We start from the raw sequence: 12,147 nt of genomic DNA, 5'->3' as shown, positions 1-12,147 counted from the left end.
CTTTGGTCCTGTTGGAATTACCTCAGTTAAACTATGGTTACAGTGCAAGAACTATGGTCAATTTTTGTAACTTTAGTCCCAGACAGCAAAAAAGCACTTTCTCTAAAGTTACTTAAAGTTTAGAACTGATTCAACTTCATCCATTCATGGTTTTACCTGTGATTTTTTACTTTGATTTTTGCAACAAATACCACAAATAAACTATGGCAGTGCCTTTTTTACTTGAACGCACAATATTTAAAGGCCCCTTATATAAGCTATACAATTTCTCTGCTATGTTCTGCTGTCATTTTGAAGAAGCTGCTTGTTTTCAAACTACTTTTAACAGGAACTGAGTGTAAATATGTTTCAATAAATCTTTTTTTGATTCCATGAGTTTCAAGAACTAAAGAAGATTCTTTAAGAAATTTATTGTAAAGTAATAAAGTTCATAAAAGTTTTGCAATTAATTAGTTTTACATTTTTTTTTAGATAAAAATGTAACTTAAATCATTTATGTCATATTGAGGCTCCCTAATGTGCCCCAATCCCCTGGTTGACAACCGCTGAACTATGAAAAATTGTCCTAATGCCTATAGTCATATGGGAATACAGAAGATGAACCTTTTTAAACATGTTTTATAATGATTATATGAAAAGAAGGAACTGCATAAAAATTTCTAATGCATCTTAAGATTATCATTTTTCTATACCATGCAGCTGAAATAAAAAATGTTTTGATAGTTTTGTGAGCGCATACTGTCGAGTGTTTGTTTGAACTGCCCTCTCTGTCCCACAATGCATCGCGGCACTCGGCCTTTGAAAAACCGGCGCGGCTAATTCAAGATGGCGGAGCTCGAGCAGCTGTTAGACGAGAGTGAGTAAAATAACAAACTCCTCACTAAACCTTCATAACTCTCCTGCCGAGCATGTGTCCAATTTAAAAGCGCTTTATTGCTCATTTTACTCGCCATACATTTAAAGTGTTTTTCAATGTTATGAGTTGTGTTAAAATAGACGCAAAGTTATTAGCGCTCAGGCTAACGAGCTAACAGTTAGCTTTCAGAGGCTACTACTATAAATAAACATAATACCTGAAGAGATTTTTGCCTTAAAATCCTGTTATAATCATTTATTTATAATCAGCACAAACCGTACGGCTGGTAGTAGTAGCGTGGTGGTTACAATACGGACAGGGTTGAACTTTACAGACATTTATAGGGTCGTAACTCGATGACAGCTGCTGGGTTTTGTTGTTCTTGTCAGTGTCAGTGTTTTTGTGTATTAAAACACTCTCCATATGATAAACAAACACGTTCCATATGTTCACAGTACTCTTCCTATGTTAAAATACGCTTTTTGTATGATACAGTACTGGGTTTTGGATTTTATCTGGTTCATCAAAATAGTTCTCAGTGGATTGTTTTGTTCCACTATCATATACATTCTTTGTTGTATTGCATTAGGGTGGACCATGATGTAATTCCTCAGCTTTGCTCTTCAAGTGTTGTTGTTATTGCCATTAATTAATCTTTATTACTGTTAATATTTGCAATATGAACTGATTGCATATTGAGCTAGAGCAGTGATATAAAATGACACATTGTTATTTAGTTAGTTCTATAAGCACCTTATTGTTACAAATAGATTATTTGTGTTTTCTGGTTGTATCACCATGCTTGGTGATCTAAAATAATAATTCATTTATTTTTATCAAGTTCAACCAGGGTGATCCATCCAGAAACCACAAGCTGTGTAATTTATCACTGCTCTAGTTCAATATGCAATCACTGTATAGAAAGAGAGTGTAAAAAAAAATGTCTGGAGCATTATTGATACATGATATTATTTTTATTAAGAAGTTGGTCTTCTGTTTCTCCAACTTTGTTGAAAAACTTTGAGGTGTTGAAATAGCTTTGAGGTGCAAGATGAACAAAACTTAATTGAAATTTGATCTAGGACTTTATCCTGAGTGCGTTCCATTGTTTATTTGTACGACTTATTTCAAAATCGTAATCATATGTTTCTTTTGAAAAGATGTGTAGAAATAGATCAAACTCTTTGTACTCTTTTCCCCTCAGGCTCTTCAGCTAAAGCTCTTGTAAGTTTAAGAGGTACGTCAATCTTTTGTTTCTGACACAAATACATTGCAATGCGCATTGTCACAAAATGCGTTTTTTCTTTACATCCCCTCCACAGCTGAGTAATTTTTGGCACTTTTGTTTTGTTCTTCTACAGAAGGAAGTTTGTCTAATACTCTAAATGAGAAGAACAATTTACCAAAATCTCAGACCACCAGGGGACGGAGCAATTATGTTTCTGTGGAAACGGTAAGTTGTCATCAATGCTTCATACTCTTTTCTGTATTTTCAGGATTGCTTGCAATGGTAGCAGTTTTGTATCTTAGCATTTATTGCTCCCCAACGTCTCATATCTGCTTTGTTCTTCAGCCAACAAGGAGCTCAAAGAGGAGTCGACTCTCGTGTGAGGATGAGGAGCGGCCTCTCGCCTCCAGATCTCCCAGGAGGAGCCAGAGGGTCACCGCTGTGCCTCAGGTGATAGACGTCCAGGATGTGTTTTTAATAAGAAGGATAGATGGATCTTTTGACATGAAGTTTGGTGAAATTGCATTTTCATTTTGAATGTTTGCCTTTGCAGAAACTTACAAATGTCACAACACCAGACAAAAGGGTTTCACAGAAAATTGGTCTGAGACTAAGAAACTTGCTCAAACTGCCCAAAGCGCACAAATGGTGCATCTATGAATGGTTCTATTCAAATATTGACAGGTATGTTTTGCAGACTTTATATTTCCAGTCACTGTGTGCGGTTCTTGTGCTGTTGAAGGGTAGAGTTGGCAATTTTTGGGAATTCTGGTTGAAACATTTTTGGGAATTCTGGTTGAAACATTCTTATCACATCCTGATAGCAATCAATAATAGAGGTGGTCTAAATATTAAATAATGTACATATATTATCTGTGGATGTCTCAGGACCTACTAATGTTCGTTCAATCATTGCATTCGGTCCGTGATGTTTCCTCAGACTCGGATTTATGCGTTTCTATGTCAACACTATCAATGCCGAAATAAATCTGCTGCTGTCAGGTGGTACAAATAAGAGCTCTACGTTGTTTACATTCATTATTATTGTAATGCTATGTGCTTTGAGACATGAGGTAATTTAACAGCGTCTCTTATGACGCTTTGCTGAATCTGCTTTGGCTGTGCGCGACCTGTGCGTTCATGTGTTTTGAAGGAGGCGTGGATTTGGATTTGGAATGAAGGGTGGGATCTAATGCTTTCAAAGCTAGCTTGCTATTACTAGCCGCTCCGAAATTGCCTACCTTACCTTTATATTCACATTCTTAAATGTGTAATCATTTCGATTATTGTAAAGTGAGAGTAGTGTCTCTCTTCCATGAATAAGACATGTCATGACATTGCATTTCCATTATAAATAGATATTAATAGTAATAGACTAAATACATTTGCTTTAATAGTCTGCTTGGTTGATTAACAGAAGTGCATGTCAATTTATAATAATAAAAAAGTCCTTTTTATTTTAAGCAAATTCTAGATAAATATTGTTTAAACTTTAAAGTAAACAATATTATATAGATGGGATTTACTAACATTAAACTTTATTAGGTCTGTATCAGCATTAAATTAGAATATTGATTTACCACAAATATTTTAAATGATTGTCTTTCCTAATGTCATCTTTTTCATGTTCTTTAGGCCTTTATTTGAAGGAGACAATGACTTCTGCCTGTGTTTGAAGGAGTCTTTTCCCAATCTAAAGACCAGAAAATTGACAAGAGTTGAATGGGGAACAATCAGAAGACTTATGGGCAAACCTCGAAGGTTAACTGACTCCTCATTTTTATCATAATAATCATAATAATCACAATAAATACCATAATGTACATTACTCATGATTTACAGTTATAGTATGTATACATCTAGATTTGCACATTAAAGCTGCATTAGAATGCAAATATCTTGCATTCAAATGCTTGGACATGGTGTTAATATATAATATTTTTCAGATGTTCCTCAGCATTCTTCGCTGAAGAGCGAATGGCTTTGAAACAGAAGAGGCAGAAGATGCGTCTCCTGCAGCAGAGGAAAATCACAGATATGTCTTTATGCAAAGACTTGCCAGATGAGATTCCTTTGCCCTTGGTCATCGGCACTAAAGTTACAGGTGAGGATCTGATTATACACGTTTGATATCTGCCATTATCTGACGCTACCAGCAGATGTGAAAAGAACATTTAAAAATAGACTTTTTGTTAAGATTGTGAGTTTAGAAAAAGTGAACTTGATCAGGTGATGATCTAGTTTTCTGAATTTTGCACTCTAGAACCATAATTTCTTTGCCTATTGTATAGGCAAAATGAAGGTCTTCTAGAGCAAAAGAAAAAATGTACTAAATGAAATGGTTTAAATGAAGATAACTTTTTTCTCCTCATTTTTTCTTTAAACACTAGCTCGTCTTAGGGGTGTCCATGATGGCCTGTTTACTGGTCAGATTGATGCAGTGGATACCAGTGCAGCAACATATCGCGTGACTTTTGACAGAAATGGGCTCGGCACACACACTGTTCCTGACTATGAAGTGCTTGTAAGAAAAAAACATTTTAGTCGTAAATGGCTATTAAAATTTTTCTGTCATCCAATCTCTTCATTAAAAACCTTGTCATTTGATTTTAATGGCTAACACTCTCCAATGCTTTCTCCCCAGAGTAATGAACCTCATGAGACGATGCCCATATCTGCTTTTGCTCAGAAACAGCGGCCACCTCGTTTCCAAAACTTTCTGACCCCACCCCGTGGATCCTATCCAGGCTCAACCCAGTCCATCTTAATGGTAAAATGAAACTTTCAAAGATGTGTTCCTTGAAATAGTGTTGGTTAACTGGTGTGTCATTACCCAAACAAATGTTTTGCAGGTCTGTTGTAGGGCTGTAGTCAACCAAAGAAATCCTTAGTCGACCAAAGTCTTGTCCTGCGCAACGATTAGTCAAAAAAAAAAAAAAAAAAAACCCATGTTTTGATTGAACATTTTTTAACAATTGTCATAGAGCATTTATAAAACAACAACGAAAAAACATCAAAAATACATAAAACTATAATAATAATAATACAATTCTTTGAAAATTAAGTGATTTTTTTTTAACTGCAAAAAGTGAGGAGCTCTGTAGGTCTATTAACAGTCACAATCGCGCACCTGACCACACCACACGCTACAAAAAATATAACTGCTATCTGCCACAATGAAAAATCCTAACAGAAGCTCTCGTTTATACAGGCTGTATTCTTCTTTACTTTCAAAGCTATGGGTTAACTTTTGTCCGGCCGATCTAGGAGTTTTAAAACAAACACACAGAAAAACCCAAAGAGCCTAAAAAACAATCCTAATAATAATAGGCTGTAGTAGGACCGCATATAGGTTTATTTTCGTTTTGTTACATTATTTAGGCTATTTTCAAATGCGTCAAGTGTACAAATAAAAACAAAAACATATCAAGAAAACACAATCTATTGAGTCAGCATGATAAAGCCGTTAAAGGGCCTGCTCACGTCTTTTGCGCGCTCAAGTTCGATTTCAAATGTAGACGCGTGGTGTGCGCGCTCATGATGGAAGCAACACGGTCGCGGTGCGACGCGCTCTTTTTTTTTCAAGTGCGTCCACGCCGCATCGAGATAAAAACATAGAAACCGAAACAAGTAGCGTTCTTACTGAATGAATACAGCTAAACTACCTATATCCCTTACTGAGCACGAAGCGCAGCCAGCCACAGGTGCGAACCGAGTGTTCTATGTGTGTGCGCTAAACTATGGCGCTGTTACAAAATAGCCTAACTTAAAGCATTTAAAGTTGGGGATAAACCATAGGCTAATTATATTTAGAATACAGTAATATATAACTGCTTATAAAGGAATAAATATCAAGGAGTAAATCATTGAAAATTTATTTCTATTGGTAAAAAAAAAAAAAAAAAAATGCAACTGGTCGACCAATAAGAATGTCAGTCGACCAAGACGGCATCGACCGATTAGTCGACTAAACGACTAAAGTTGACAGCCCTACTGTTCTGCTAGGGTTGCATGGCTGGCGGGATAAAACAATGTTAAATGCTAGAGCTGTGCTATCTGTGCTTTATCGTAATTGATTTTCGATTTTGGCTTCCAACGATTATGAAAACAAGATAATTAAGGTAAAACGATTAGTGTGCCACTTTCCGTCTAGCACACCGTCCTTTCCTTTACAGCGGTGCGCTTTCGTTTCTCCCTAAAATCCAAATTAGCCGAATAAGTGACTGTTGTAAAATTCAGTCTACTGTTGCTAAGCTGTGGGACATTTTTGATATTAAACTGTTTAAACTGCATTAAGCTGCAAAAGTGACCATGTTTCCCAGTCAGGTTTTTGTGGGTGCTCTGAGTCTGAGCTGAATGCAGATAGGCAAATGCAGATGGCTTAACGCATACACACAAAAAATGTCAAAATGCCTTTTTGGAGAGTATTTAAGTTAACACAGTGGGTTATGCCTTAACTAAACGTACAGTGTTGTGAAAGGAAACACCTGTGTAACAGTATCCGTGCATTAGCTTTTAAAGTGACAGCAGCGTAATATACCTGCAGCAGTCTGTCATTAATGATAATCAAACAACAAATGACAAGGGAAAATCACTCACTGCTCTTGACTGAAAAACGTAAGTAGCTTTAATAAGGTTATTTTACATTTGATTATAATTTTTTGTTGTTGTAGGCTATTACTTAGCGTGACCAGATTTCTCAGATTGGAATATGGCAGTGGTTCTCAAAGTGTGGGGCGCGCCCCCCTATGGGGGCGCAAGGATACTGCATGGGGGGTGTGGGAGATCAGCAAAAAAACAAAACAAAAAAACAGCCGTTGCACCGGCGTTCAAGTGCGTGTATAGCGGTTGGCGCTCTGCCTTAATAAAGTGGCATTGAACAACAATTACACTAAATCGTTCTTCTTCAGCCCGACTTGTCACCATTGGAACAAGCCCAACATAGAATAGACCAAATCACAAGCTGCAAGCGATTCCGCTTCTGTGCGTGTTCCCTTTGAGAAGACGAACAAGAATCTGAGCTTGTGATTAGTGGTCGACCGATATATCGTCAAGGCGTATATTTGACATTTTTAAAATATCGGCATCGGCCGATCAGTTTTTCTGATTGTTGGAAGCGGGACTTTTATTTTGACTGGTGGCGCTGAGAACACTAGCGCCTGAGAAGAGAATGGCAGCGCCTGATCACACAGCGCTCACTCACATTTTCCGTCTTCATCAGTTTACGATCTCTCTCAGTCATATCTAATACTTTGTTAGACAGAACTGGTAAACAAAGAAAGTAAATGTATGCGAAAAAAAAAAAAAGCGTTTGCTTTTATATTATTTGTAACAGAAAAGGCAAACAATCAGGCTAAAATACTTTCTCATTTACCGTCAACATTCAGCAAATGCGCATCTACATAATTCAAACAAATATCTGAATATCTAATAAATCTAATAAAGATCTAATAAAGGTTTAAAGGGGGGTGCGACGAAAAAAGTTTGAGAACCACTGGAATAAGCGATGGACAGGCACCCTCCTCCCCACCCCACACATAAAAGTATCTATGACAATAACATTATATATATATACATATATATATCCTCAGATTTGGTGCGAGCACAAGAACATTTTCTCATTAAATGTAAACGCTTTTTTTTGTTTGTTTGTTTTTTTGACATCTTTACATCCGACTTGATCTCTTCCATGCTCTCCATCACTGAAACACTGATGCCGGATCCGCCTTCACTAATTACTAGTTAATCGATATTCAATTTGAATTGTGATTGGATAGTAATTTTGTTCTCCAAAATATACTATGCCGTGATTGGTTAAGCTTTGATCAAGCTGTTCTTGCGTGACAGAAGACGACTACTTGCTCTATCGCTCAGCAATAAACACATTTTAGGAAATACGGGACAGAGCATGATTTGGCCAGAGATGAAGTAAGGACACTAAAAATAAAGCTGATTTACGGGACTGTCCCGGGAAAAACGGCACGTCTGATCACCCTTCTATTGCTTATCTGAATACCTCTGTTAGTACATCTTCCTGAAAAACAAAAAGCACTTTATTTAATTTGTATTTTCGTTCTGTTGTATCTATTTATTTGTATAAATTTTTTTGAGAAACTTTTTCTTAAGTTAGTTAAAGGTTCTCTAAGCGATCCTGGGTGACGTCACTTCTTGTTGACGTTCGAACTATTGTCAAACAAAACGGAGGCTAGCTAGACCCTCCCTCCTCCTCATCCGCACACTAACCCCCCAAACCACACCCCCAAACCCTTCTTGTCGGTCATTGGCTGGAACAGTTTGTTATGTTTTGGGGAGCGGGTCGCTGCAGTTTGTTTTTGGTGCTGTTTGTGAAGCATGGGCTGTCTACAGAGATCGCGTTTCTTTACAGTGTGTTCAGGGGACAGGCAGCCAGCGGATAGTGAGGAGATGTTTGCTGTATGTGACAAAAAATGTTTTGGCCTAAAAAACACATGACATCGCTTAGAGCACCTTTAACCATGTATTAGTTTTTGTCGATAATTGTGATTATTTGGCTAATTGTTAAAATTACTCATATTGTGAAATAAGACTCATATCGTCCACCAATAATCATGTTAAATAATCATGATTTCAATATTGACCAAAAATAATTGTGATTATGATTTTTGCCATAATCGAGCAGCCCTACTAAATGCCAATAATTAAATGCCACAATGTGCAGTTTGTTCTGATCTCAAGGTGTCAAGGAGTCATTTAGAAACCAAACATTCAATCTTTAACACTAGAACGGCCATGACGGTCATTTTGACCGTTTTGAATTTTATATCTGCAATAACTTTGTTGAAAAAATAAATAAAATCCATGTAAAATGTTTTTCATATAAATTACACATAAGGCAAAAAAAAACCTAATGAACATATTTACCTATTTCGGCCATATATTGACCGCACTGAATTTCATGGTATTCTTTTGTTGCATTTCCCGCGGTTGACCTTTGTCTCTCTCACTGTCAACAGAATATCTAAATAAGATTCTTTTAGTTGTTATTATCTTGTTCTGAGTTGAGTTGAATGGATATGGAAATATAGCTGTTGTGAATATGCGATAATTACGGTAGGCTACTAATGATATTATTATTTATAAATGTATAATTAAACTTGTTTAAATGTACAGTTTGGTGTTGTTTTGTTTATAAAAGATATCCTAATACAATAAATGCATTAATCTCTCAAGGCCCTTGCACACCGAGTCCGAAATTCGCATCCGAAATTTCCGCACGTTAAAAAATAAATACGACCTCACGTTATGTCAATCACGCTTGCACACTGCCGATAAAAAAAAATCGGATCGGGTTCGATTTTCTGTTTTTCGCATCCGTAGCAAGCAGTTTGAATGGTGTTATGACAATTCAGTGCCACCGAATCACGAATACGAAAAAACGCATACGAAAATTTCGGACTTGTGTTTTTCGGTGTGCAAGGGCCTTCAATTGGGTATTTATCATTAAAGATATAGAGTTTGGAATCTAGCGCTCAAAATGACCGCTTGTGGCAGTTCTAGTAGTTATGGAATTCTGGCACTTCTAGTGTTAAAGTCAATTCTATTTCATATGAACAATTTTCAGATTGTTGGGCCATTTTATTCAGTATCTGTGAAAAAAAAAAAAAATTAAGGATATTACAAACAATTTTGGTACAATGCAGGGTACCCACTTGATATTCTATGTAAAATCTGGGTCCTTAACCAAAACCAGTTGAGAACCACTGACACAAATAACATATTTAATAATTTTCCACCAAAATTTTTAGAAAAAATAATTGTAGTTCTCTTTGCTCTCTTCCCAGGATAATGACCCTCTTTTCAGTCAGTCCCCCTGGAAAAGTAAACTGACAGGATCTGATGGAGAGACTTTGGGTGGATTTCCTGTCAAGTTTCTTGTGCAAGTGGTGAGAATTGCAGTCACTAATGTTATCTATTTACTTGGCTTTCGTTTTACACAGAATTTTGTAATGTTGTTTTATTTTCCTGCTAGACACGCCTGTCCAAAATCCTCATGATTAAAAAGGAACATATAAAGCATTTGAAGGAGATGAACACAGAAGCTGAGAAACTAGTAAGGTTTTAAAGTGCTGTCAGTAAATGACAAGAGCTAATATGGATTTGTTCTTTTGTAATGGTTGTACGGCAAGTAACTTTTTCCATTCTGCCATTGCAGAAGTCCTATTCCATGCCGATTGGGTTGGACTTGCAGAAGAGATATGCCACAACTGTGCTGGACCTGGAACAACTCAACAAAGACCTCAACAAAGTCCTCCATGAAGTACAGCAGTTTTGCTTTGAGGTACGTGTTTTTCCCCCCTCTCACTTCACTTGCTCTCCAGATGTGCAGTTCTGGTTTTCTTTGTAATATTTTGGACATAAAACATGCATTCAAATTGCGTTCACTCTTCTATAATCTTCTCTGCTCAGCTGGCCCCAGATCAGGGCATGCAGCCTGCAGATCAGCCCAGTGAGCTGCGACGGCGCTGTGAAGAAGAGTCACAGGACGTTGTGCGTCTGAGTAACGCGTTGCCTGATGGAGAACAGCGTGTCCAGAGCCCCGGCCTCACTCAGCTCGTCTCTCGTCTCACGGCACTCCTCCTGCAGATCAGGGTACCAGACCATAGTGTTTACTGTTGCATGTTGTTTACAACAACAAAGAACATTTTGACATTTTCTGAAGAGAAAAATATTTGTGCCCATCCTTATCACTAAAAGGCATTTACATAGAGCGCAGACCAAGAACTTGAGAGTCAGGATTGCCAAGCTTAACCAAGTTGTTTGTCCTGCTCTATCAAGCACTTTTACATACTACATGTACATTGGATCCTGATCATATTTTTCTCGTTGTTTAATGCAGTGTTTGGCCGAAGGGGGAGACTTGAACTCGTTTGAATTCAAATCACTCACAGACTCTCTTAATGACATAAAGAGTTCAATAGATGACTCCAACCTCAGGTAATACTTATTTTGCTTTGTTTTTCCTGCATTCGTTTAAGTTTTTATTTGACATCAATGTTGTTGTTTTTCCCATTTCCCAGAACTCTTAACATTCATGTGCTTTGCTTTCAAAACATTGTCATCTACAATAATCTTAAAAACGTCTTCTACAGTTGTTTTCAGGATAATGTGGAGATCCATGTAGCACACATACAAAGCGGTCTGAGCCAGCTGGGTAACCTCCATGCTTTCTCTGCCAACAACACCAACAGAACGTGACTGAAATAAACTTGCACGCCTCCCGGGAATCCGATCGCAAATGCGGATAGCAACTCACCTCTTCAGATCACCACTTTGTTCTTTTGTGTTCGTTCCGTTTGAGGTTATGGAAGGTCAGAATGTTTGTCCATTAACTGTACCTGCAAAAGTAGTGTTCAAATTCCATGGCCAAAGGCACCAGAGTGTCTTGGATGATGTTCGACTAGCTAGTAAAAAAAAAAGAGTGTGAAGTTTTTTTGTAGATGTAAATGTTTGACACAATTTCAGATGTTACTCGCACTCAATTTGATATTTAAGTTTACCCTTATTTTTATTATTATTGCTGGTGTACAACTAGGGTGTATGCCGAGCAACACTACTTCCTGGTGCAGTTTGTTTGATACCGTTTTGCATAATTTTATTTCCTCTGTTTCTTTCTCAAAGTGCTTAACTTTGAGCGTCCTGAGAGAAGAGGTACTGTTCTGTCTGTTTTAAACTGTTCTGTATGTTTTAAATATGTACATTGTAGATAACTGTACAGTTCACTCAAAATATATCAATAAATCGATCATATATAGGGTAATGTGGACATTTTTGACTTGCCAGATTTAGGTATTTTTGCAAAGAAACCATTCTGTTTATACAAGGCCTATAATAGACAGCTGTGTGGAATGAAACAGTTTGTCTTGTCCTTAGAAGAAGAAATAATCACCCAAATGCCCCACTGGTGTGTTTTTCAATGCGGTAGTTTTGTGGAGGTTTTTTTTTTAACCTGTAAGTGTATGCATGACACAAAACATTTGTAAATAAATTGATTTCTATTATCTTCATGAAGGCTCAGAGTCTGTAT

General features: G+C 37.1%; 1 protein-coding gene across 1 annotated transcript; it reads left to right on the top strand.

The window, feature by feature from the left end:
• The first annotated feature begins 790 nt into the window (after positions 1 to 790).
• Positions 791 to 12,127, top strand: lin9 (lin-9 DREAM MuvB core complex component). Its single transcript, XM_056269353.1, has 15 exons — positions 791 to 856; positions 2,061 to 2,093; positions 2,218 to 2,309; positions 2,430 to 2,534; positions 2,638 to 2,768; positions 3,720 to 3,845; positions 4,031 to 4,188; positions 4,475 to 4,608; positions 4,729 to 4,854; positions 9,905 to 10,006; positions 10,093 to 10,173; positions 10,276 to 10,401; positions 10,530 to 10,712; positions 10,960 to 11,057; positions 11,213 to 12,127. The coding sequence occupies exons 1-15, from the start codon at positions 826 to 828 to the stop codon at positions 11,316 to 11,318; spliced, it is 1,632 nt and encodes a 543-aa protein (XP_056125328.1). The 5' UTR covers positions 791 to 825; the 3' UTR covers positions 11,319 to 12,127.
• The last annotated feature ends 20 nt before the right edge of the window (positions 12,128 to 12,147 follow it).

This window comes from Rhinichthys klamathensis, unplaced genomic scaffold (genome assembly GCF_029890125.1).
Source record: "Rhinichthys klamathensis goyatoka isolate OS25496 unplaced genomic scaffold, OSU_Roscu_1.1 h1tg000281l_1, whole genome shotgun sequence".
Lineage (NCBI taxonomy): Eukaryota > Metazoa > Chordata > Actinopteri > Cypriniformes > Leuciscidae > Rhinichthys > Rhinichthys klamathensis.
This window is presented reverse-complemented; position numbering and strand designations above follow the sequence as displayed.